This window comes from Podarcis bocagei (assembly GCF_964188305.1).
Source record: "Podarcis bocagei genome assembly, chromosome: 14".
Lineage (NCBI taxonomy): Eukaryota > Metazoa > Chordata > Lepidosauria > Squamata > Lacertidae > Podarcis > Podarcis bocagei.
In genome coordinates, this window is record NC_138139.1 from 15126427 (window position 1) to 15154253 (window position 27827).

The following is a 27827-nucleotide window of genomic DNA, read 5'->3' on the forward strand; positions in this document are numbered from 1 at the left end:
GTGACTTGAGAATATTGTTCTTACAATCTGGGCCACTGGAAACCGCAGCTGGCGGGCTTCTCTTCCACCCATGCTGTGAGCAGCAAGCTCTCGAAGGAATGTTGGTATGAATGAAATATATCCCAGAGAGCAGCTTCCCGAAACGTCCGTGCCTTTCACTACTCAGCACTGTACTCCCTTTCAAAATAGCAGAGTGTAAGATGTCACGTATTAGAACCACTGACGGCATGGACTGGAGTGTATTGACACAGAAGGAAGCGAGCCCCATTTGGAAGACAGGAATGTAGCTCAGTAACAGAGCACAGGATTTGTGTGTATGTTCAATCCCTGGGAGGACTCGGAAAAGCGGGAAGCGCAAAGAACTGCTGTTACTCACTCTAGTCTAGGAGTAGTGAATGTGGAAACTTCCAGATATTGTGAGTCGAGGACCTGACACCCGCATGGGATTAAGACACAAAGACACATTATTTTAGGTTAATGGGCAAAATTGTTGTTGTTTAGTCGTTTAGTCGTGTCCGAATCTTCGTGACCCCATAGACCAGAGCACACCAGACACTCCTGTCTTCCACTGCCTCCTGCAGTTTGGTCAAATTCATGTTGGTAGCTTCGAGAACACTGTCCAACCATCTCATCCTCTGTCATCCCCTTCTCCTTGTGCCCTCCATCTTTCCCAACATCAGGGTCTTTTCCAGGGATTCTTCTCTTCTCATGAGGTGGCCAAAATATTGGAGCCTCAGCTGAAGGATCTGTCCTTCCAGTGAGCACTCAGGGCTGATTTCCTTCAGAATGGAGAGGTTTGATCTTCTTGCAGTCCATGGGACTCTCAAGAGTCTCCTCCAGCACCATAATTCAAAAGCATCAATTCTTCGGCGATCAGCCTTCTTTATGGTCCAGCTCTCACTTTCATATTGTCTTTGTCCATGGAGTTTTCTTGGCAGGGATACTGGAGTGGCTTGCCGGTTCATGCTCCAGGTAGATCATATTTGGTCAAAACTCTCCACTATGACCTGTCCATCTTGGGTGGCCCTGCACAGCATAGCTCATTGCTTCTCTGAGTTATTCAAGCCCCTTCGCCACAGCAAGGCAGCCACAACTTTATTGGTTACAGCATGTGAGTGGCATTGGCTTAGGCACTGGATAAAACAGCAATACATGACTCCACCCCGCTCAGCGGGGAGTCATTTCAGGGGTTAACAACCAGTGGGAGGAGCTTGTTGATGCAAATACAACTGGAAGCTTCCCCATGACGTCACCGAGGAGGGTCGTGCTATGGCCCTAGCCACCAGCAGGGCATTGGGCAGGATCCACGACCACCGGATTCCTTTAACGGAATACCCAAAAGAGGAGGGGTAGATGATGGCCATACTCAATCCTCCAACACAGTACACATATTCCAGTGCCTAACTGCCAATACCAAAACAGTTGTGACAAGGCAACCAACCGAAGTCCATAGCAAGGTCAATACGCAGAGGCAGCTGACCTAAAAGGGAGGGAGGGCAGGAGATCCATAGCTGTCAACTTTTCCCTTTTCTTGCGAGGAATCCTATTTGGAATAAGGGAGTTTCCCTTTAAAAAAGGGAAACGTTGACAGCTATGGGGAGATCCGATGCAAGCAGGAACCGACTGGGGTCAGAGCGCTGCCGCGTGGCTGTTTATATGCAGCGAAACCCCGCCCACCAGCCGGCCCTATTGGCTGGCTGAAAGGCTTGGCCGCGGCAGCAGAGGCAATCAGAAGCAGGGAGCCGAATATGCCTCCCTGCTGCTCCCGCTCACAACTCCTCCCCTCTGGCAGGAGGAGAGGTCTTATTGGACTACAGCTCTGATGTGTTCAGCCAGCACAGACAAGGCTGAGGGATGATGTTAGTACAGGAACATCTGGAAGAGCCAGAGATTCCCATCCCTGTCGTATGCTGAATCTTTTCCCTCCCTTCGGTTTTCTGATGCAATGAATACAAATTTTATTTGGCAGGTTTTAAATAACTGGTGAAGGCTGCGGAACTCACCAATTACAATTTCTTTGCTTGGTTGACAGGGCTCGAACTACAGGGGTCCAGAAGAGGCTCATCTCTCCCTTATATCAGGTGGTGGTAGTCCTCTCAGCTACTGTTTTTAGAAGGATATATGGAGAACAAGGGGACGAGGGTGGTGCTGTGGTCTAAGCCACAGAGCCTAGGACTTGCTGATCAGAAGATCAGCGGTTCGAATCCCCACGACGGGGTGAGGTCCCGTTGCTCGGTCCCTGCTCCTGCCAACCTAGCAGTTCAAAAGCACGTGAAAGTGCAAGTAGATAAATAAGTACCTCTCTGGCGGGAAGGTAAACAGCGTTTCCATGCACTGCTCTGGTTTGCCAGAAGCAGCTTAGTCATACTGGCCACATGACCCGGAAGCTGTCTGCGGACAAATGCCGGCTCCCTCGGCCAGTAAAGTAAGATGAGCGCTGCAACCCCAGAGTTGTCCGCGACTGGACTTAACGGTGAAGGGTCCCTTTACCTTATATAGAACAAGATTTGGCTAAAGGTGGGAGGAGTCAGGGGTGGGGCTTGTGACTTTCATTGAGGTCCTCCAAGCTCCCCCTTCTTTAGATCCATCACTATGAAAAATTATACTCTTCTAAGTTCTTCAAAGCGGATTCTTCTTCTGGGTGTTCTCAAAACATAGCTCAGATTAAATAACTAACAAAAGCTGGTGGTCAGTGGAGTGGAAGAAACTGAATTTTGAGCTCTATTGCTCAACAATTTCAGGGAAGGATATAAGTTAAACTGGTTCATCATCACACAGGTTAGGTATGTTGCACTGACAGCATTTATCCTAGCATTATAAAGTGTTCTGTGTGATCAGTGATCTGTGGCTCACTTATGGGGCCATAAGGGAATCTGTAGCTGGGCAGATAACCTCAAGAGCCAACCTTTTGGTTGTTGTTCCAAATGTGAATTTTTCCCTTTCCAGAATATACTTCCCCTTGATTTCATTGGATGGCCTCAACTTGTAGTGTTGTGCGAGAATTTTACAATCCACTTTCTCCAGTCCATGCCATAATTTTATCAACTTTTAACATGTTCACTCTTGATTGCATCCCCCGTCCCTCTCTGATTTCTAGGATAAATGTCACAGGTACACATTTGAAGTACATTTAACACATATGACTTCCTCCGAAGAATAATGGGAACTGTAGTTTATTAAGGGGGCTAGGAATTGTAGCTATGAGATGTAAACTACAGTTCCCAGAATGCTTTGGGGGAAGCCATGCGCTTTAAATGCATGGTGTCGATGTGACTTGGGGTTCACATGATTCTTTAGAACAGACATTAGTTTATAGGCTAATCTTTTCCTGCGGGAATTATTGGGGGCAGGCACTTAATGTTATCTACGAACTCTACCCTAGCTCCCCTCTGAGTACATTGGTACCTTGGTTCTCAAACGCCTTGGTACTCAAACAACTTGGAACCCAAACACTGCAAACCTGGAAGTAAGTGTTCCGGTTTGTAAACTTTTTTTGGAAGCTGAATGTGCTCCATTTTTAGTGTTACGCCTCCATTTGAGTGCCACACTTCTGTTTTGAGTGTTATGCTGAGATCTGTCTGTTTTTGCTATTTATTTTGCGTTTTTGTTTTTTGCGGCTCTTTTCTTTTGTTTCTGTGACTGTGTGGAACCCGGTTCAGCTACTGATCGATTGATTGTGTGACTGCAGTACATTGTTTATTGCTTTCATTTTATGGATCAGTGGTCTGGTTAGATAGCAAAATTCATGTTAAACTGCTGTTTTAGGAGTTGTTTTCAAAAGTCTGGAACGGATTAATCCATTTTGCATTACTTTCTATAGGAAAGCCCACCTTGGTTTTGGAACGCTTTGGTTTTGGAACGGACTTCCGAAACGGATTAAGTTTGAGAACCAAGGTACCACTGTGTTAGGAACCTTCTAAAACAGGAGCTATGGCTATGGGGGTCATCTCCTAGCTTCAGGTGGGCAGGATCCTCTTATTCCACCTGTAATCCAGGCACTGCTGACTGCCTGGCAGGTGGTCCATTTGTGAAAACTGATGTTCAATTTGTCTACTTTCCAACCTCCTGGCGAGAAGGCTGGTTATACTGGTGAGTTGCAGGAGCTAAGCAAACAGGCATTTTTCATTCAGGTGGCCAATTTTATTTTATTTTTTTTAAATCTAAGGTTGGCCTGAAATGAACCGAGACTGAGAGATAACAGCTGGCCAACGGCCACCAAGAGAGTTAATGGCCAAGCTTATGTCTTGGAAAGAGGATTTGTATTATTGGAAATGAGGACTCAATACTTGGCATGGGGATTTTTACAGTTCCTGCAGCAGCTGCAAAAAAGGAAAAGGAAAAACAACAACGAGGATTGATTTTTTTACGTGTGAGTAAATTGCAGCCGGTCAAGTCTAAATTTAAATAGTGAGGACTTCCGGGTTGGCGCGATCGGGAAATGGCGGATTCCCTCCGAGCTCCGGAGGGAATCGGCTCAGCGGTGGATGGGTCTTTGCCGTGCCGGCGACACGGGGACCCTTAAAAACCGCAGGCGCGGAAGCCTGCGGACTGAAGACTCGGCGGGTGCCTTAAGCGCCCCCCCTGATTCGCAATGAGCCTTTTTAAAGGCTACGGAGGGGATACAGGGGACGGCGTGGCACTGAGAGTCGACCGCTACCGCCGCTGAGCGAAGCCGCGAGCCATAACCGGAGAGCGCTGACTTCCTTCCTTGAAATTCGGACTGAAAAAAGAACCCGTGAGTAATTTGGAACTGAACTTTAAAACTTTTACCTTTTGAATTTGAGACGACCGGGGGGTGTGCTAAAAGGAAGTCCCCACACCCCCCCTTGCAGACGATCCAGAGCAAAGAAATAAGAACTAAGCTGGAGTGCCTACCCTGTAAAGGGTGAGTCTTAAAAAGTCAGTAACTTCCAAGATTTAGAAAGGTAAATTTGAGCAGGAGAGTGGAGTGTTGGAAGAGTCTTTGTTTTGTGGTAAACAACCCTCCCTCCCGGGCCCGGGAGCGACCTGATTTGGAGCCTGTATAGAGGAGCAGAATTTGACAGCTGTCAAAAGCTGTCAAATGGACTATTAATAGTGAAAAAAATTGCTGTTTAAGACCTCTCCGGATTAAAAGGAGTTACAATTGAACTAAAATTTTGAGAAACAAAGAAACAATAATAGGACAGAGGATTGTTGGAGAAAAGGTTACTCAGTAACCAGATTCCCTCTAGGGGGAATTCTGTGGAATTACAATGGCTGTGGGTGGAAAGATACTGAGAGAAATCGAAAGAATGTTCTCACTGGTGGGAACCCTACAGGAGCAGACTACAGCTATGAGTAAACAATTGACGACCTTGGATTTGGAAACAAGTAGTTCTGCTGAAAGTAATGAGGGCCTGAGTGAGAAAGAACCCACAGCTGAATTTGAAACAATAAACAAAGAAGAGGAGAAGACAAAACAAGAAAGAGAACAAGTTATCTGGGAAAGTACTAACCAGAAGCCGGCATCTGGAGAACATAAGCAAGGAGACTATTGGATTAAATCCACTTTAAGCCTACGAAAGATACAGAAGATGAAAGTGGAGGCCCTGGGACTTTATGGAATTCAGGAGCTCGAAATAAAGAAGTACAATTGGGGCCTCCACATAGACTTTGATTTTGACTATCAGCAAGACTTAGGCCTCGTGGAAATTCCTCAGCAGTTGCCTTTAAATATGGGAAGAGACTATGGACTGATTGGATTGATTGTTAAGGAAATCTTTCGAGACTCGATGATAGACAAAAAGGACTACCAACAAAACCGGCGGAGAGGGACTAAAAGAGAATTGAGAGCCTCGGATATCCGGAATCCAGGCTAAAAACTGTTAATTTGGACATGTCTTGGGAAAGGACGCAAAGCGGGGAGGGGAGGGAGGGAAGTATCAAATTTAAACAACACTCAAGACCAGGGGGTTTAGTATTAAGAAAATTATGTAAGAAAAAATGAGAAATCGAGGGAAGAGAATTGGGGTCCAACTTAGGGAAAATTTATTTTTGTTTTTTATAAAAGGACTAACATTAAGATGGAAGAAATGCCAACTTGCTGACATAAGTTTGGGAATAGGGATGCAGGGGAGGGGGTGGGGGGAAGTCAAAGACTAGGGTTAGAAAATAAGATTTTCGGGAACTATCCATGTTTGTTGTTTTTTTTTATGTTTGTTTTGGTGTGTTGTTTGTGTTTATATAAAATGTGAAAACCCAATAAAAATATTTAAAAAAAAAAAATAAATTTAAATAGTGAGAGATAAAATACTGATTATCTGTTTTTTTCTAAAAAAGAAAATACAGTGGCAACTTGGTTGTCAAACAAAATCCGTTCCGGAAGACCGTTTGACTTCCAAAACATTCGACAAGCAAGGTGGAAAGGGTGGTCAGCAAAGTCAATGGAGAAGATTGAAAAAAAGAAATGGAGTGGAAGACTTTCGACTTCCAATGTGTGTTCAAAAATGGAACGTTCGGTTTCTGAGAAGCTAAAAAACCGAGGTACCACTCTGTTGTTGTTGTTGTTTAGTCGTGTCCAGCTCTTCGTGACCCCATGGACCAGAGCACGCCAGGCACTCCTGTCTTCCACTGCTTCCCACAGTTTGGTCAAATTCATGCTGGTAGCTTCGAGAACACTGTCCAACCATCTCATCCTCCGTCGTCCCCTTCTCCTTGTGCACTCCATCTTTCCCAACATCAGGGTCTTTTCCAGGGAGTCTTCTCTTCTCATATGGTGGCCAAAGTATTGGAGCCTCAGCTTCAGGATCTGTCCTTCCAGTGAGCACTCAGGGCTGATTTCCTTCAGAATGGATAGGTTTGATCTTCTTGCAGTCCATGGGACTCTCAAGAGTCTCCTCCAGCACCATAATTGAAAAGCATCCATTCTTCAGCGATCAGCCTTCTTTATGGTCCAGCTCTCACTTCCATACATCACTACTGGGAAAACCATAGCTTTAACTATACAGACCTTTATAGCCGCAGCCAATTGGCCCATAACAATTTTCTGTACCACCAGCTCTTAAAATTTTGCTAACCTGTGGGTCACTTTTATGCTTCAGAGACTTCCACATTTTCTTACAATTTGGTTGCCACGTGTTCAATTTCTCATACAATTTCTGAATCAAAGTGTGACTTTCTGTACCCAGATTGCTGCTGTTCTGAAAGTGTGGGTTCATCAGGACTCAAACTGAGGGGTCATTCAGATTGTTCTGTACTGAAGTTCTCACTCTGGGCCAGCAGGGGGATACTGTAGATAGTTTTCACTCAGGTCCACATATGCAAATAAGGGATTGAAAGTGACGTTCAGTGATTGGATAGTTACAGAAAGTGGTTTCTGTTGCATTGTAGTGGAGCTCTATATAAGCAGGCTGGCTGAACCCTTCAGTTCAGTTCTGTTCTGGCCTGTGAATAAACAAGAGCTGTTTGAAGAATCGCTGTGTCGTCTGATATGTTCTCCCACAACTTAACACAGATTTTCTGTGCTGCTACCCAGTGCTGGTTCCACCATGAAGCAGAGTGAGGCAGCTGCCTCAGGCAGCAAATTCTGAGGGGTGGAAAGTGGCTAGAAAGGTGTTCCATGTGGTCTGCCCTGCAGCCCTGCAGCTCTCTTGCTGCCCTCGCATGACTGGCGCACCAAGGAGACAACCCAGCTCAGGTGGCACGCTCCTCCCACCCCACTGAGGTGTGGATCTGGATTGGGGGTGACAAGCATCAGTGGCAGATCTTGCCTCCAGCGCCAAAAGGCCTTGGGCGGGCACTGCTGCTACCTCACTTGATGATCTGCAAATTGACGCATCTGCTTAGTCTTCCCCAAACCTGGTGCTCTCTAAATGTTTGGGCCACATCTCCCATCAGACCCAACCAGCAAAGGTTTGGAGGGCACCAGCTTAGGGGGAACTGGCCAAGGCAGTTAAGCGTCCTCAGGTCCTAGAACAGCTCATCTGCTCAGGCTGACAATTAGAATCATAGAATCATAGAGTTGGAAGAGACCACAAGGGCCATCGAGTCCAACCCCCTGCCAAGCAGGAAACACCATCAGAGCACTCCTGACATATGGTTGTCAAGCCTCTGCTTAAAGACCTCCAAAGAAGGAGACTCCACCACACTCCTTGGCAGCAAATTCCACTGTCGAACAGCTCTTACTGTCAGGAAGTTCTTCCTAATGTTTAGGTGGAATCTTCTTTCTTGTAGTTTGGATCCATTGCTCCGTGTCCGCTTCTCTGGAGCAGCAGAAAACAACCTTTCTCCCTCCTCTATATGACATCCTTTTATATATTTGAACATGGCTATCATATCACCCCTTAACCTCCTCTTCTCCAGGCTAAACATGCCCAGCTCCCTTAGCCGTTCCTCATAAGGCATCGTTTCCAGGCCTTTGACCATTTTGGTTGCCCTCCTCTGTACACGTTCCCGTTTGTCAGTGTCCTTCTTGAACTGTGGTGCCCAGAACTGGACACAGTACTCCAGGTGAGGTCTGACCAGAGCAGAATACAGTGGCACTATTACTTCCCTTGATCTAGATAGTTCTGATCCTCCTGGACAGAAAAGGACTTTAAATGGACTCCTTGTCTGTGTCTAGCTTTGACTGAACAACAGGATCTTATTGAGCTCTGGGGCATGCTCTGGTTATGTTTGTGTCTGACCACATGGTCCCAATTTTTTGTTTGCTCATTAGTCCTGAATTCTGGATTGGTCCTTGGTGCTGACCATTGATTCCTGCTTAACCCTTGGCTCTGATTCCTCAGGTCTCACTCCTGGCTTGTTCCTTGGCTTTGAACTCTTATCTCCTGGTGTCAGGCTTCAGGAAATTGGCTTCCTCCGCCTGTGGCAGTAGATAAGCAGAACAAAAGGAAAGGAGTCTTCTTAATCAGTTAGAAACTTCAATGATAACAGCAAGAGAACAAAGAATCCATTTTCTAGGAATGGCGGTGCTCCCAATTAACGGTTCCACCCACTTCCTCGCTAGTCACCCCCATCACTACCGCATCTTGTAACCTCATCTCGTAACCACTGTGCTTTCTCTGCTGCCACCTTACCAGCTCTTCTTGATTTTTGGGAATCTTGACAGTGAATCTGTTAACTCTCTCCCTCCTGGTGCTTCTTCTCCTACATCCCCCGAAAATAAGACTTACTTCCAGTTTTGCCTCTCGCTGTAATATGAGGCATCCCCCCCCAAATAAGACCTCCCCGATAATAAGGCCTCCCCCAAACATAAGGCCTCCCCGGAATACCCTGTTTTCCCGAAAGTAAGACATCCCCCGAAAATAAGACCTAGCGCATCTTTGGGAGCAAAAATTAATATAAGACACTGTCTTATTTTCGGGGAAAGAGGGTAGCTGTTCCCCATCCAGTATTTCCCAGCTTCTGCCTTCTGAACTATGTCCCTCTGCAAACCACTATTCCAAATCTATACTGTCCTCCTGCTCCTGGGAAGTTTCAGGATCCTGATCAAGAGCAGGGGGAGGGGGAGGCTCCCACCATTCCTCCTCAGAGCACCCCTCCTCAGCACAGTCCCTGACACCTGGTCCCCATGTCCAGGGTCATCTGGGACAGCTTGTCTATAGCTCAGCTCTGACAGGGGAAATGATATTAGATCATGCTTACAACTCTTCAGGGTCTGCAGGTAGGGATGGATGACCCTACCAATTTCCATCTCTCATTCTTCCACTCTTAAACTCAGTTTTCCACATTTCTGTAGAAATATGTGATTTTTTAAAAAGCTTCTTGTGAAAATTCACCAGCATTTTATGCGAATTTCTCCTAACGTGCACATTATTAAATTCGTTTTGAGTAATAAACACATTTCTGCAAGCAATTTCTCCTAATAACGATATTTGAAAGTTACTTCAGTGTATATATTTTTCTGCAATGTCTATATCTTTCTGCACGTTTTCATCCAATGTATGCATTTTTGTACCCATTGTTGGCTGGAGAAACAGAGAAGTGCAAATTTCAAAAGAAAATTGTGTATCCCTTCATGTATTGGGTAAACACATATGAATTAGGTGGTTCCCATTAAGATGCAAACCAAACTGAGTTTATTCCTTGTCCCTAGCCGTATACTCAGGACAGTTGCACTAGAGTACAGAATTGCTTGAATTTAAATGTGTTATTTAGCACGGTGATTCTGCTGGCACTGCAAACCTGTTTGCCCCTTGCCATGACTTGCAAAGTCAGAATAAATGATGAAAATTATACATATTTTTTTGAAATGAAGTAATGCAGTAAAATATAAACTATGTGATGACAAGTAAGCAAGTCCATGCTTCATATGACTTGTAGAGTTCAGCTTTTCTTGGTGCAAATGCACACAGCCCCTAGACATATGCAGACTCAGAGTTTTCCTAATTAGTCAAGTCATTTAGAGGTGAACCAAAGTTTCAAAAACAGCTGATCTGTCAAGTTGCTTAGAGGTGAACCAAAGTTTCAAAACCAGCAGATGTCATAGAGGGGGACCTTTAGAGTTAACCTTGAGCCAATAATTAATTACCTAAGTTGGGGCTATCTGAGTTTAATGGCCTAGAATTTTTAGGAATCTTAATGGTCCAAATCCTTTATTTAAATTTTCTTTTCAACTGATGCCAGTTTCAGTAATAAAAAGCAGAGGATTCTCTCAACTGAATTCCATTAACCCAGTCTTAGCAGATGTCTGAGTGCACCATTGAATTGGGGCCATAATATTCCACTGGGGGGGGAATTAATTTAGACTTGACTTAAATATGCATTTCTGTACAAGGCATAAATATCACAAGTGTGTTTTCACCCATGGAGGCTCTTGCTTTAATTGGGTATGTAAAATAAACATAAACCCTGTGATGGACAGAACGCTCATTTATTTTATTAATGCCTTTTCTTTCTTTCCTGGAGGCAGAGCAATCAGAGGGACAGTGGGACGCAAAGAATAGGGTGTGAGAGAACTTGGGAGACCTGGCTGAAATTCCTTCTGAGCCATGAAGATTGAGAGGTGAACTTCAGCCAGCCGCCTTTTCTCTCTTAGAGCTCAAGGGAGGTCCCATATAGAGTGCATTGCAGTAATCCAGTCTTGAAGTCACCCATGCCTGAGCTACTGAGGGCAAACTTTCCTGGTCCGAGAACAGTCATAGCTGTTATACCAGCTGCAGTTGATGAAGAAGCACTTTTGGACATTGAGGCTACTTGGAACTCAGAAGCACCCACAGACTATATACAGTGGTACCTCGGGTTACATATGCTTCAGGTTACAGACTCTGCTAACCCAGAAATAGGACATTGGGTTAAGAACTTTGCTTCAGGATGAGAACAGAAATCAAGCAGCGGTGGCGCGGCAGCAGCAGGAGGCCCCATTAGCTAAAGTGGTGCTTCAGGTTAAGAACAGTTTCAGGTTAAGAACGGACCTCCGGAACAAATTAAGTTTTTAACCCGAGGTACCAGTGTACTTAGGGGACGCAGGTGGCACTGTGGGTTAAACCACAGAGCCTAGGACTTGCCGATCAGAAAGTTGGCGGTTCGAATCCCTGCGCCGGGGTGAGCTCCCGTTGCTCAGTCACTGCTCCTGCCAACCTAGCAGTTCGGAAGCATGTCAAAGTGCAAGTAGATAAATAGGTACCGCTCCGGCAGGAAGGTAAATGGCGTTTCCGTGCGCTGCTCTGGTTCGCCAGAAGTGGCTTAGTCATGCTGGCACATGACCAGAAATTGCTGACAAAATTTGAACATTTGAAAAGGAGAAGGTTTTGATGTGCCTGAAATTGAAACTTTTAAGAGACTTGAATTTTAACATCACAATAGACAAGAGTATTCAAAATGATTTGTGCGGTAAAACATTTTCTTTTGTATTTGAGAAAGATCATCAAATATTGTTGTGTTTCACATTCTTGCAGTTTAAAATAAATGTAGCAATTTCAAGTTTTTTTGCTTTTCTTTTTTTCTCTTCAAGTATGTTGCTTTTCAAAAGGGAAGTTCGCATTTTTTGGGGGGTGAGGAGGGGTGGGTGCAAGGAGCCTTGCCTAGGACACAAAATAGCAACCAATCCTTCTTCACAGGAAACTTTGGGAAATGTAGTTCTGGGAGGAGAATAGTGGTCCCCTAACAACTCTCAGCTATCTTAACCAAACAACAGTTCCCAAAATTCTTTGGGGGAAGCCATGACTGTTTAAACTGGTGTGATAAACGTACAGTCATACCTCATGTTGCGTTAGGTTCATGTTGCGTCTTTTCGGCTTGCAAACATGGCAAACCCAGAACTTCCAGTGTGGTGTAGTGGAGAGTGTGGAGAGCCAGTGTGGTGTAGTGGTTAAGAGCAGTAGTCTCGTAATCTGGGGAACCGGGTTCGCGTCTCCGCTCCTCCACATGCAGCTGCTGGGTGACCTTGGGCCAGTCACACTTCTCTGAAGTCTCTCAGCCCCACTCACCTCACAGAGTGTTTGTTGTGGGGGAGGAAGGGAAAGGAGAATGTTAGCCGCTTTGAGACTCCTGAAGGGGAGTGAAGGGCGGGATATCAAATCCAAACTCTTCTGTACATTTATCACACCAGTGTATAATTCCGGGTTTCACCGCGTGCTTCGTGCATGTGCAGAAACATTCTGCTTGCTTCGCACATGCGCAGAAGCACTATACCACGCTCCGCGCTTTCGCAGAAGTGCCACTCTAGTTGCGGGCTTTTTGGAGTGCAAACGGTACCCCGAAACAGATTGCGTCCACAACTACAGGTACCACTGTATAGTGCAGATGCAGCCTAGGTCAGGTGTCAACGTTGGCTTCTGTTATTGGTACCACAGCACTTTATTGTGTGAATGTGACCTATGAATGTTTACTCAGAACTAAGTACCATGATAAAGGGACGAGGGTGGCTCTGTGGGTTAAACCACAGAGCCTAGGACTTGCCGATCAGAAGGTCGGTGGTTCAAATCCCATTGTTCAGTCCCTGCTCCTGCCAACCTAGCAGTTTGAAAGCACGTCAAAGTGCAAGTAGATAAATAGGTTCCGCTCTGGCGGGAAGGTAAACGGCGTTTCCATGTGCTGCTCTGGTTTGCCAGAAGCGGCTTAGTCATGCTGGCCACATGACCCGGAAGCTGTACACCGGCTCCCTCTGCCAATAAAGGGAGATGAGCGCCGCAACCCCAGAGTCGGTCACGACTGGACCTAATGGCCAGGGGTCCCTTTACCTTTTAAAGTACCATGACCGGCTTTATCCAATGCTAACCCTATTTAGAACAGACCCACTGAAATTAACAATGCTAAGGCTGCCATGTCTCTTAACTCCAACGGGTCTAGTTTTTGCAGGGCTAGCACTGGCTACACATCCTATTAAAGGGGCTTATATTCCCGGGCACAGGCCAGCAGGCTCCCTCATCCATTTTTAAGTGGGGAAACATTCCAGAGAATTGCATCCTCCATGTGGAGTCTGAAGTGGTGCAGTCCGGGGGTGGGGGGGGGGCGAGTGGGGGGGGGGTGCTCTACCACTTCCTTTTGCTGCACGGCGCAACAGATCCAGCCACGGAAAACAAGAGATCTCCCCGTACCCCACACCCCCGTGGCTTTCTTAGAAAAGAGTGAGGGGCGGATCTGAATGGTCGTCTTTAACCCTCTTCCCCATTCATCCCTGCCAGAGAGGCGCCCCTGGAGGCTATAAAAGGCAACGGAGGCGCCTTGGCCGGACGCCGCTTGCTAATTTGGGGCTCTCGCCCACCGCCTCCCTCCGCCCCATCGCTTTGGGCCAGCCAATCGCGAGGCGGCAGCTGCTATAAAGGGTCGCAGCCGCCCCACTGCCTCTCGCTTTTCGCTGTTTAGGTTAGGCGTGCTGTGTGTTCCCCGGAGGGGACGAGAGAGGGATCATTCCTGTCGCCAGAGCCGCGGAGAGAGAGAGATGCTGCGCGTCCGGTGCTTGCGAGGAGGGAGCCGGGGAGCCGAAGCCGTGCATTACATCGGGTCCAGGGTAGGTGCGGAGCCCCCGGTGCGCGCGATCTTAAACCCAGAATGACCTGGGCGCTCGGATGGCTCGCTCTGGGCAAGGGAAAGAACAGTTCTCCAAGGATCGAGGCCATGCGCTCTATTTATATGGGTGCAACTTTAACAAAAGTATATTTTTAAAATATTTTTTCTTTAAAAACAACCCCGTCTCACTTTGCGCCATGAAAACGTGCTAGAATTTGCAATGAAATGTTTCTCTCACTTGGGACGGTGTTAATAAATTAACATTCGACTACTTTCTAGGCAAGGCAAGCCCCCTAAACAGTATTTTAAACCAGAACTTAATTTGGAAGGAAGAAGGACATGATTGGGGGGAAAGTGAATCTGTGCATGTGCAGAGTGCATTCCTCTCGCCGCTGGACGCTGCTTGCTCATCAGAGCAGGACTTACGGAGTATGAGCGTGACTTTGCTGAGGCTTGGAGACGCTCTTATCTTCTCCTTTTCGGAAAGGGGCCGGGCTATGATTAACAGCTTCTCTTAATTCTTCTTTCTAGGGACTGGAAGGAGTGTGCGTGTCTTGAGAGAAAAGTGGAATCTGGCAAAAAGTCAGGACTGAATGTTTGGAATTTCCAACGCAAGCACATTCTTGCTTTTGAAATTTGCATTGGAGAGCTACCCTTGCTGAGTATGAATTTTCAAGACCATATATTTAACTTTCGGGTTTAAATGCCTTTAAAAAACCCAAGGCAATGCTTCCATTTTTATAGAACTATTTCCATAACTCAGCTTCTCCAACATTCCATAATTTGGGGATGTGTGTGAATGGTTTAAATTAAAATATTGCTTACAAGTTTGGGAAGCAAATCCAAATTCACTTGAAACTCTTCCCCTCCCCCGTCCCATTGTCCAAATTGCTTCCAGCTATTAATTTACTCATCTCTGGCCCTTTGTAGGGTATAAAATATTTTTTTTTTAACCTGATGTGTGCATAAAAGAAAAAAACAGCTTGTGAAGATTGCCTAATTTCTTCTTCTTGAGCTGATGATCACATTGCACTAACCTTAACCAAGCCAGTCTCTGCTCGCACTGCAATCCTTGCAATAATCATAATTGCAAGAGTCGGAGCTTCATATTCTGTGGAGTTGTGTATATGTCCGGATTGCATATGCAGGGCAGGTGAGAGAGACAGAGGGGCTGCAGGTGTGTTTTAAAGCAGCTGATTGGGCATGGGGTTCGGTACCAGCTGAACAGCATCATGTATGCTACTTTTACAAAATAATGCATACCCTTTGTGTGCATATATGTACCATTTCACAATGTCAGGGACTGTAAGCTTTAAAAATGGTCAAAGTGGTGGAAAGGGGTGGTCCTCATACAGGCTTAGATATATGCTTCCTGGCTGCATCTGAGGAATTAATACTTTTTGTGGTTGGTTGGTTGGATGGATGGATGGATGATTCCAGTATGAAAGTGTGACCATGTGCTGTATCCAAATACACAAATTTGTGGCAAGAGCATTCCCATTCCCATGCATGCAGGAGGTGAGAGGGGAAAATGTGTACAGTGGTACCTCGGGTTAAGTACTTAATTCGTTCCGGAGGTCCGTTCTTAACCTGAAACTGTGCTTAACCTGAAGCACCACTTTAGCTAATGGGGCCTCCTGCTGCTGCCGCGCTGCTGGAGCCCGATTTCTGTTCTTATCCTGAAGCAAAGTTCTTAACCTGAAGCACTATTTCTGGGTTAGTGGAGTGTGTAACCTGAAGCGTATGTAAGCTGAGGTACCACTGTACTGATAAATTGGGGAGAAAACTTACCTTTCTCTGGATTGCTAGGTTTATCACACAATTACTGCAAACAATCATCTTGCATATCCTTAACCAAAGCAACATAATCCCGGTATTATCAACCCAGCAGCGGACCCTGGGGTCTTAAACTTCAGCGGCAAAATTCAGTGCCCCCCCATTCTACATCATAGTTGCGGTGCCCCCCAAGTCCCCATGCCTCGTGCAATCGAACTGCTTGCGCTCCCCTAAATCCGTGTCTGATCAACCCCTTTCCATACCGCTTCCTCGTGGCAAAACCTGCATTGCTAAACAGTAATTTGCTAATGAAGTACGTGTGTTGTTGGACCCTAGAAAGCAAACCTTTAATTCAGCGGTGGTGGTGATGGGGTCTGTCTTGATTGAAATATGAAGGAAGGAGGATTAAACTATCAAATGGAGCTGTGAAATGGTGGGTGTGACACAGAGGGTGCTGAAATGGAGAGGGAAAGGTTGGGAAGCCACCATGAATATATATAATATACAGTAAAGGTTGCTTTCCTCCTGGCTGCAACTCAGTGGTACAGAATCTGCTTTGCACACATGTTCACCTCCTAGTATCTCCAGGTAGAGCTGGGAGAGAATCTTGTTTGAAACCCTCAATTGGCTACCGCCAATCAACATAGACAATGTTGAGCCAGGTGGACCCAATGGCCTGACAGCTTCCTGTGTTCCTCTGTTGCTTCCTAGGCCCTTGTCTTGTCATGTAGAATCATAGAATTGTAGAGCTGGTAAAGGTAAAGGGACCCCTGACTATTAGGTCCAGTTGTGACCGACTCTGGGGTTGTGGCGCTCATCTCGCTTTATTGGCCGAGGGAGCCGGCGTACAGCATCCGGGTCATGTGGCCAGCATGACTAAGCCGCTTCTGGTGAACCAGAGCAGCGCACGGAAACACCGTTTACCTTCCTGCTGGAGCAGTACCTATTTATCTACTTGCACTTTGACGTGCTTTCAAATTGCTAGGTTGGCAGGAGCAAGGACTGAGCAACAGGAGCTCACCCCGTCGTGGGGATTTGAACCGCCGACCTTCTGATTAGCAAATCCTAGGCTCTGTGGAAGCCTCGCTGGAAGCGACCCCAAATGTCATCTAGTCCAACCCCCTGCAGAGCAGGAATCTCAACTAGAACATACATGGCAGGTGGCCATCTTGGTAAAGCTGCTTTGGGCACAGTTAGTGGAAAGGCAGGTATGGATCTTTTCAAATAAGCAAAGCAATGATGGGTGTTATTTTGTAAGTCCGATTTGACTAAGAATGCCCAGTAGGTACGTGATGTGAACACGCTCAACTGTCTCCTTCTGCGCTTTTGTGTGTACAGTGGTACCTTCGGTTCCTGAACGGCTTAGTTGTCAAACAACTCAGCTCCTGAACACCACAAACCCGGAAGTAAGTGTTCCAGTTTGCGAACGTTTTTTGGAAGCCCAACGTTTTTTGGAAGCCCAACGTACAACGCGGCTTCCGATTGAGTGCAGGAAGCTCCTGCAGCCAATTGGAAGCCGCGCCTTGGTTTTCGAACGGTTTCCGGAGTCAAACGGACTCCCAGAACGGATTAAGTTCGAGAACCAAGGTACCACTGTAATCCGTTGTGAGCAAGTTAACTGAAAGAAGGTTCCGCCTTGTCAACAGGACTTAAATTCAAGTCCTGGAATGTGCACTTTAGCATTGTGGACTATCAGGTAAGAAGTTAGCCTCCAACACGCCTTGTCTTACCAGGGAGGTGTCAACGTTCAAGGTGTGCCATTCTTCTCAGATTGACACACAGCAGTTGTGTTGACAGCTGTAAGAGATTCCTTCCTCTCCTGCCCCAGACTGTCCATGTCTGCTAGTTGTGAAGTTGGCTATGTATTTCCTGCGGTAAACAGAGGCGATAGGCATCTGAATACCACTTGCTGGAACATACATTTAGGGAGGCTGCTGTTGCGCTCCTGTCCTGCTGCCTTATACAGCGGTACCTCGGGTTAAGTACTTAATTCGTTCTGGAGGTCCGTTCTTAACCTGAAACTGTTCTTAACCTGAAGCACCACTTTAGCTAATGGGGCCTGCTGCCACCCCGCCGCCGGAGCAGGATTTCTGTTCTCATCCTGAAGCAAAGTTCTTAACCTGAGGTACTATTTCTGGGTTAGCAGAGTCTGTAACCTGAAGCATCTGTAACCTGAAGTGTATGTAACCTGAGGTACCACTGTACTGAGCTGCCTTATACAGTGGTAGCTTGGGTTAAGAACTTAATTTGTTCTGGAGGTCCATTCTTAACTAGCAACAGCCTTCCGGCATTCCAAACTGGCTTGTCTCCCAGCCCCACCTGGAGATGCTCAGGAATGAACCTGGAATCTTCTGCATGCAAGGGAGATGCTACTTGCACTGGGCTGCAGCCCCTCCTAAAAAGCCCAGTCAAAGGCGACTCTGGGGTTGCGGCGCTCATCTTGCTTTCAGGCTGAGGGAGCCAGCCTTTGTCCACAGACAGCTTTCCTTGTCATGTGGCCAGCAGGACTAAACCACTTCTGGTGCAACGGAACACCTTGACAGAAACCAGCGCGCATGGAAACACCATTTACCTTCCCGCAGCAGTGGTACCTATTTATCTACTTGCACTGGCGTGCTTTCGAACTGCTAGGTTGGCAGGAGCTGGGACAGAGCAACGGGAGCTCACCCTATCACGGGGATTCGAACCTCCAACCTTCTGATCGGCAAGCCCAAGAGGTTCAGTGGTTTAGACCACAGAGCCAACCGCATCCCTCCTAACGTCTGGCTGGCTGCAGAATGCAAGACCAGAGAGGATGTTGGTATGATCTAGAAGAGTTTGTATGTTCCTAAAAGTACAATTACAGCTAACATATTGGCCACATCTGGCCACATGACCTGGAAGTTGTATGCCCGCTCCCTCGGCCAATAAAGCGAGATGAGCGTCGCTACCCCAGAGTCGTCCACGACTGGACCTAACGGTCAGGGGTCCCTTTACCCTTTTCCTTTTTATTGTAGATGCTGCTGATGTCTTCTTGTGTTAGAGCCTAGATCTGATCTGTCTTGGGCGGGGGAGGGGGGGAGGCAACACTTTCAATTGTGTGGCTCCCCTTTGCATCTGCCAGCACATCTCACATAAAGGTAAAGGGTAAAGGGACCCCTGACCATTAGTTCCAGTCGTGGCTGTCTCTGGGGTTGCGGCGCTCATCTCCCTTTATTGGCCGAGGGAGCCAGCGTACAGCTTCCGGGTCATGTAGCCAACATGACTAAGCCGCTTCTGGCGAACCAGAGCAGCACATGGAAACGCCGTTTACCCTCACGCCGGAGTGGTACCTATTTATCTACTGTGACGTGTTTTCAAACTGCTAGGTTGGCAGGAGCAGGGACCAAGCAACGGGAGCTCACCCCGTCGCGGGGATTCGAACCGCCGACCTTCTGATCGGCAAGTCCTAGGCTTTGCAGTTTAACCCATAGCGCCACCCGCGTCCCACGCCTCACATAGGGAAGGGTTATTTCCCTCCTGCCGTTCCCTCTCTTTTGCTGAGCCAGCAGTCATGCATACCCCTCCCATATTGGGTCGGGGAATGTTGATCATTAACAGTCTGCAACAGGATAGGGCATATTTGCTCATCCGCAGCATCGCTGTCTAGCCTTTCCCAACAGCTGGTGTGGAACAACTGCAACCAGCTTCTTTTAAGTGGCTTGGAATGCTCAGCTTTGCAGAGCAGGGAGAAATTGCCCTTAAGCCTGATCCTGTTATGCCAGAGCAGTTTTTTTTTGGGGGGGGAGGGGAGCAAGCCAAGCGTATATCCCTATATGTTGTGCCTTGCATGGAGGTAGATGCCCCAGCTACAGAAAAGTGCCTTCCACTGTGTACACATGGCACTGGAGAACTGGAGCCAGTCCTCTTTCCCTTATATTCTACATTCTGGGTAGGAAGATAAGCCCCTGCAATGTGGCCCTCCAGGCCTCCTATCTGGCCCTTCCCAGCTGCACCCCACTCTCCGCAGGCAGTGTTAGAAACTCAGATATATAAGCTAGGCACCAAATGGCTCCTTAAACCAGGGTCAGTGTTGCCAAAACGGAATGCCTAGCTGCCATTTCTGGGCCAGATGTTTCGAAAGTCATATTTTTAAATGTGACTTTTTGGTTCCTGAAATTCATTCTGATTGTGCAGATGAAATATAATGGGTAGAAAATTCTGCAGGATGTGTTGCTGATGTGTGTGAAGACAGTCAAGGGAAGTTTTTAATGACTGATGTTTTAATGTATTTTTAATCTTTTGTTGGAAGCCGCCCAGAGTGGCTGGGGAAACCCAGCCAGATGGGTGGGGTATAAATTATTTATTTATTTATTTATTTATTTATTTATTTTTGAGATCTCCAGGGACATACCTCCAGATGGTGGAGACATTAGGCCAGGGGTCAGCAGACTTTTTCAGCGGGCAGCTGGTCCACTGTCCCTCAGACCTTGTGGGGGGGGGGGGCGGACTATATTTTGAAAAAAAATATGAACGAATTCCTATGCCCCACAAATAACCCAGAGATTCATTTTAAATAAGATCACACATTCTACTCATGTAAAAACACCAGGCAGGCCCCACAAATAACCCAGAGATACATTTTAAATACTGTAAATACATTGATATATTTTAAATAAAAGGACACATTCTACTCATGTAAAAACACCAGGCAGGCCCCACAAATAACCCAGAGATACATTTTAAATACTGTAAATACATTGATATATTTTAAATAAAAGGACACATTCTACTCATGTAAAAACACACTGATTCCTGGACTGTCCAAGGGCCGAATTTAGAAGGCAATTGGGCTGGATCCGGCCCCCAGGCCTTAGTTTGCCTACCCATGCATTAGGCAGCATTCTGCCCCCCCAGGGCATTTTCACTTGGTTGCAAGTGGCCAAAAACCAGGTGCAAAACGTGCCTGGTGAATTTCAAACTTTGCACCCTGCTTGAGTGATTTTGCCTGGCTGGAATGAGTCCTTGAGCTGTGACCAGAGGGATGCATGAGCGTGTCTAGAAACCAGCCTCGTACAAAAGGTATTATTTATGTTTTTTTTCTGATGACTGTTGCCTCCTTCCACTGCTGACATGTGGTACCCAGAAGGTTGCCCAGAATGGAACTTGGCCCATGGGCTGCAAGAGTTTCTCCACCCCTTGAGACAAGGTGAAGCAGCCTGGATGAAGAGCAGTGCAAGACAGCCGTGGCTGCAATCCTCAGGCAGTGAAGGGAGTTCCAGACCAGTCAAGCATCACTACATAAACATCAGGGGGGATTGTGCCAGACAATTTCCTGCTTGTCTCATGTTAATTGGAACAGACCCTCCAGAGTGGCTGGGGAAACCCAGCCAAATGGGTGGGGTATAAATAAATTATTCTTATTCTTATTCTTATTATCCAGGTGTCCCTCTTTTCCAGGGACAGTCCCAAATATCCAGGGATAGTCCCAGATTTACAGAAGCCATCCCAGTTTCTAATTTGATCCCGGAATGTCCCACTTTTCCTTAGGACATCCCTATTTTCATCAGAGAAATGAGTTATCCAACTCCATAGCCATCTGAAGGCAGCCCTGTATAGGGAAGTTTTAAAATGTTTAGTTGTGTTTTTATATATGTTGTAAGCTGCCCAGAGTGGCTGGGGCAGCCCAGTCAAATGGGTGGGGTAAAAAGAGTAAAATAATAATAATAATAATAATAATAATAATAATAATAATAATAATAATAATAATAATAATAATTTATTTATACCCCGCCCATCTGGCTGGGTTTCCCCAGCCACTCTTGGCAGCTTCCAACTGAATATTAAAAACAATACAGCATTAGACATTAAAAACTTCCCTAAAGAGGGCTGCCTTCAGTCTTTTAAAAGTAAAATAGTTGTTTATTGCCTTGACATCTGCTGGGAGGGCGTTCCACAGGGCAGGCGCCACTACCGAGAAGGCCCTCTGCCTTGTTCCCTGTAGCCTTACTTCTCGCAATGAGGGAATTGCCAGAAGGCCCTTGGCGCTGGATCTCAGTGTCCGGGCTGAAGGATGGACACTGAGTGACTAGTGGGGTGCCACAGGGTTCTGTCTTGGGCCCAGTCTTATTCAACATCTTTATCAACGACTTGGATGATGGACTCAAGGGCATCCTGATCAAATTTGCAGATGACACCAAACTGGGAGGGGTGGCTAACACCCCAGAGGACAGGATCACACTTCAAAATGACCTTGACAGATTAGAGAACTGGGCAAAAACAAACAAGATAAATTTTAACAGGGAGAAATGTAAAGTATTGCACTTGGGCAAAAAAAATGAGAGGCACAAATACAAGATGGGTGACACCTGGCTTGAGAGCAGTACATGTGAAAAGGATCTAGGAGTCTTGGTTGACCACAAACTTGACATGAGCCAACAGTATGACACGGCAGCTAAAAAAGCCAATGCAATTCTGGGCTGCATCAATAGGAGTATAGCATCTAGATCAAGGGAAGTAATAGTGCCACTGTATTCTGCTCTGGTCAGACATCACCTGGAGTACTGTGTTCAGTTCTGGGCACCACAGTTCAAGAAGGACACTGACAAACTGGAACCCTTAATTGCTAATCCCTACTTTCATGGTAAATACCAGCACTTTGAATTGGCCCCAGAAATGGATGGGAAGCCAGCAATTCTATAATTTAAGGATCATATTGTAGGAGAAATGTAAGATAACACAAGTCTGCTAACACTTCTCTGCGTAGCTTCCGCTCAATAAGAGTCACAAGCAATCCCATCTGAGCATGGAGGAAAGTGAGATGTCTTTTGTGTTATTTGCCTAGAAGTGTGTGGCTCCCCTCCCCTCCACCTCACTATGGGTAGCAGCTGTGACAATGTGAACATCTGGGACGAGCGCAGTAGCTGTGAGACACGCTTAAGTGTCACAGACCCACCCTCCAGCGAGGCCGGTTCTTTTCATTTCTGCCACAGAGAAGCGTCAAAAACAGCTCAAATGAACCTCGGGTTTCAATTTGGCATGAAATGTATAGCTCTGAATAGGAGCGACAGATAATTTCCTCCTTGGGTTCTGCCACCTAGCATTATTTTTTCACAGTTTCAAATTAATATTTGTGAAGGGAAAATAGGGATGCCTCAGAAGAAGAAGAAGGCGAAAAATAGGATGGCACGATTTCTCTCTTTCACCTTGCAGGACTTAACTTTCCAAACTGATTATTCTGCAGAGTTAAAGAGAGAGAGAGAGAAGGAAGAAAAAGTTATGTTGATTAGTTAACTCATTGCCATCCTTCAGCAGAGAATGTATCACACCTGCACAATCCAAGTTGGTCAGATGAGCTCTGCTTTAATCAACCTTTGTAGGACCAGCTCTAGATTTGAATGGGCTCTTCCTGCATTGGTGAGCTTGCCTGGCACTGGGACCAAAGGAGAGCCATTTATGTTTCCCACAATGCCTTGAGAGAGAATGTTAGGCAAGGAAATTCACATGGTGGCTTAGAGCTTGAGAAGCTAGGGAAGGTGTGAGTGCTTGGAATCGGCCTGGGCATTTGCCCGAGGTTGCCAGGTGTTGGTGCCAAACCTGATTTCGGTAGTCTATGTGCTGTAGTGTGATGCAATGGATAGAGAGTTGACTTGGGTCACATGAAGAGCGTGCATTTAAAGCACTCTTGTGCCACTTGAACACACATGGCTTCACCCGGGGAATCCTGGGAACTGCAGTTTGTTGAGGATGCTGGGAATCATAATTCCTAACAGCTCTCAGCATCCACAACAAACTCCAGTTCCCAGGATTCTTTGGAGGAAGCCATGACTGTTAGAGTGGCACAAGAGCTCTTTGGGTGTATGGTATGGATGTACAAGACTGGGATAGCGCAGTTGGTAGAGCATGAGATTCTTAAATCTCAGGGTTGTGGGTTTAAGCCCCACGTTGGGCAAAAGATTCCTGCTTTGCAGGGAGTTGAACTCGATGACCCTCGTGGTCCCTTCCAACTCTTCAGTTCTGTGATTCTGTGATTCTGTGTCCAGAGGAGGGCAACCAAAATGGTCAAAGGCCTGGAAACGATGCCTTATGAGGAACGGCTAAGGGAGCTGGGCATGTTTAGCCTGGAGAAGAGGAGGTTAAGGGGTGATATGATAGCCATGTTCAAATATATAAAAGGATGTCATATAGAGGAGGGAGAAAAGTTGTTTTCTGCTGCTCCAGAGAAGCGGACACGGAGCAATGGATCCAAACTACAAGAAAGAAGATTCCACCTAAACATTAGGAAGAACTTCCTGACAGTAAGAGCTGTTCAACAGTGGAATTTGCTGCCAAGGAGTGTGGTGGAGTCTCCTTCTTTGGAGGTCTTTAAGCAGAGGCTTGACAACCATATGTCAGGAGTGCTCTGATGGTGTTTCCTGCTTGGCAGGGGGTTGGACTCAATGGCCCTTGTGGTCTCTTCCAACTCTATGATTCTATGATGGGGGTGGAGACGCTCCTTCAGGTATATAGGACCGGTATACAGGTATAATAATAATATTAATAATAATGACATAGGACGTCCCTATTTTCATCGGAGAAATGTTGGAGCGTATGTTGGAAGTATGGGAGAGCCGTGGCTCTGTAGCAGACCATCTTTTGTAAAGATCCCTCTGCCCGGTGAGGTGTGTTGTGTCATCTCCTGGCTTGGATACGTTTACAGTAGCAGCTTTTGTCGACTGCTCACTCCCGGTGCTGAAATTCTTACTGCTTGCTGTCCGATTCATGAAGCGCCAGCTGCTGGCCCCGCTCCACCGAATGTTTTCTGGTGATATAGGGCAGTCGGCACAGTTGCTCCCCTTCCTCGAGCGCTTTGCGTTTACTCTCCCTCTGCAAATAGACCCTGCGCAGCTGCCCAGGATCTTGCATGCAACACAGCCCCTCCTGTGGAGCTGCTGAGAGGGTTTGTGGGGCCCAGAGCAAACCCAAATCGGGTCCCATGCTTCTGGTCTGGGGTGTTGGGGACGGGACTTGTGTACACTTTTGTGCCTGCACCTGATTTCACTTACTGCATTTTCAGAAAAACATACAAGTTTCTTGGGGACTTTTTATGAGCACAAGAAGACAGCAGTGCTAGAGCTCGTTCCTTTTTCCTAAGCTGGGTTTCCTGAACTGGGTCTTTGTGCTTTGAGGCTTGAGAGTTCTCTTCAAGCACAGGAAAATAAATTGCGCTGTTCAGCATTAGTCTTCCGATTTTTGTGCAACTAGCATGAAGGGCTGAAGGCTTTAAAAAAGTGTCTTTGACTGAACGTGCTTTGAAACCTCCCTTCGAACCATTTCCCTTTCTTTGCTAATTGTAGATCTGAAGAGCAGCTGAAAGACATTGCGGGGGGTGGGGGCTTGCAGGCATGCCCCACCCCCCACTTTTACTCATTGTGCGTTCAGGTGAATGTTTGAGCACTTGCAATGTTCCTGCTCACAGGGAAAAGAAATCACGATTCTGCACATTGCTGGTGCAAGCAATCTCACACACGAGGAGTTCATTTGCACAGATCATGCATGAACCTGCTTGCAGGTGGGCGAGGCGCTAAAATTTACTTTCTTTTTTAAAAAAAGAATCTTTCCCCACACGAAAACAAAGATCACTACAGCCAATCACAAACAAACAAACAACTATACCCTAGGCCAACCCCAACCTCTCTCACCACCAAAGAAACACAAATGTACAGCAGAGAGCCTGCACGAGCAACGCTGACACCAAACCCTACATGCATTAAGCAAAATAGAGCTTAAGCTTTTAATGTTTAATAGATTATTGTACTTTAGTGTTTCGTTGGAAGTCGCCCAGAGTGGCTGGGGAAACCCAGCCAGATGGGCGGGGTATAAATAAATTATTATTATTATTATTATTATTATTATTATTATTATTATTATTATTATTATTATTATCATCATCATCGCCACCGGACACCCCCCCGCACCCATCTCCCCCCCCCCATGTCTCAACAAATGAAACTGATTTGTAAAAATGTTACATGGAAAAAATACGAGAGACATTACACATACTTCTGTAAAACAAGAAAATCTTTAATAATAATAATAATAAAGAATCTCGCCATTCAAATACTCGAGGCAAATGAAATGGAGAACCTTTCTTCCCTAGAAGAGAATCGTTGTCTTGGCCGCTGTGAGGATGGAGCTTCTTGGGTGGGTGTGTATGTGTGTGTGTGTGTGTGCGCGCTGTCAAGATCATGAGGTCTAGCCCCTTGGCTCCTCGCTTAGCAGAATGATGTTTAAATAATCTAAATTAATGAAGTGACGACCTCCCCCCCACTTTTTGTTTTTTCATTAAAGCTTGGACGCGTCTTCACAGGATGGGTGCAGCGAACTTTCCAGAGCACCCACGCGGCTGCAGCCTCCCAGGCGACCTGTGCTGTTGCTGATGAAAATAACAAGGCCCCTGACCCTGTTCCCGAGGATTGCCCTGTTTGCTCATACAACGAATGGGACCCGCTGGAGGAAGTCATTGTGGGGAGAGCCGAAAATGCCTGCGTTCCTCCTTTCTCTGTGGAGGTCAAGGTAAACCATGTGCTGTTTACGTCGCAAGACTTTATGTATGCCTTTTGCATCTCCCCACTTCTACAAACCCTGGAGAGGTTTTGCAATAACAGGCTTTTACGATGTCTGTTTTGCTATGAGTACCGAAGACTTCTAATAGCATTTGCGGGCTTCTTTCTGTCTGGGTGCCTGCCTGCTATCCCCAATCAACTTGTAAATAAAAGTTATTGCAAGAAAAAAAATGGCTTGCTTCCAATTTCGTAGCTCTTACAAGGAGGGAATTGCAAGCTCAGACAGACAGTCTGCATCTAGAGTAGAAGCCTATGTATCATTCATAGAGTCCTGAGTCGTTTAAGGCTTTATAGGTCAAAACCAGCACTTTGAATTGGGCCCGGAAACTAATTGGCAGTCGGTTTAGTCAGTGTAATGCGGACTGTAAAACTATTTTGCCCCAGTGAGCAGCTTGGCTGCCGAAGTCTGCACCAGCTGAAGTTTCTGAACAGTCTTCAGAGGCAGCCCTACGTATAACACGTTGCGGTAATCTAACCTAGAGGTGACCAAAGCATAAACAACAGCAGTTAGGCTGTCCCTTTGCAGATACAGTAGGGGTGCACCAAAGCTAATAGAAGGTACTCAGCGCCACGGACGCCACCTGAGCCTCAAGTGACAGCAAGGGATTCAGAAGTAACCCCAAGCTGCATACCCGCTCCTTCAGAGGGAGTGTAACGCCATCAAGAGCTGGCAATCTCCCAGCCATCCAGTCTGGGGAACTGCCACTCGCAGGGTCTCCGTCTTATCTGGATTGAGCTTCAGTTTGTGGCTCTTGTTTCCATTTCCGACGCAACACACCCGTCTAGCACCTCCACTGCCATGCCTGCAGATGTAAAGGAGAAATAGAGATTTGTGTCATCAGCATATTGTTGGCAACATACTCTAAACCTCCGGATAACCCTGTAAGTAAAGGGTGGCCAAGTTCTGGACAGTGGTACCTCGGGTTACAGATGCCTCAGGTTACAGACGCTTCAGGTTACACACTCCGCTAACCCAGAAATAGTACCTCAGGTTAAGAACTTTGCTTCAGGATGAGAACAGAAATCGTGCTCCGGCGGCGCGGCGACAGCAGGAGGCCTCATTAGCTAAAGTGGTGCTTCAGGTTAAGAACAGTTTCAGGTTAAGAACAGACCTCCGGAACGAATTAAGTACTTAACCCGAGGTACCACTGTATTCTTGTAGTGGAGCCGGGGGTGGGGTAGGCTACCTACTCTATGCAGCAGTTGTAAAAGTGTGGGGCTGAAACTTTATTTCACCCCACAAAATCTCTTCTAAGTGCTCAGTAGCCTGCAGTAGTAAGAGCAGCCTTCATCAAGCTGGTTTCCTTCAGATATTTCGGAGTGCAATTTCCATTAGCTCTGGCTGACACATGGAGGAAACATGGAAAACTGCTTTTGAATCAAACCAGGGATGTGCAGTGAAAACTTTGCCAGATTTTTTTTTTATATAAAACACACACACTTGGGGCCATCAGATCCGGCACTCGGGCTGCTGGTTGACAAGCCCATATTAATTTTATTGTATCCTGCTTCTGCACTTACTTTCACAGTTTATTTAGAGAGCAAACCCTAAACACGCTTGCTAAGGAGGAAGGATTA

At 46.4% G+C, this 27827-nt stretch overlaps 1 protein-coding gene across 1 annotated transcript in view; it reads left to right on the top strand.

The window, feature by feature from the left end:
- The first annotated feature begins 13763 nt into the window (after positions 1 to 13763).
- The window catches only part of GATM (glycine amidinotransferase), a 35257-nt gene continuing 21193 nt past the window's right edge, over positions 13764 to 27827 (top strand). Inside the window, exons 1-2 of the mRNA XM_081170074.1 lie at positions 13764 to 13912; positions 25975 to 26199. Of these exons, the coding sequence (XP_081026200.1) occupies positions 13844 to 13912; positions 25975 to 26199 (294 nt within the window). The 5' untranslated portion in view covers positions 13764 to 13843. The remainder of the gene's footprint in view (positions 13913 to 25974; positions 26200 to 27827) is intronic.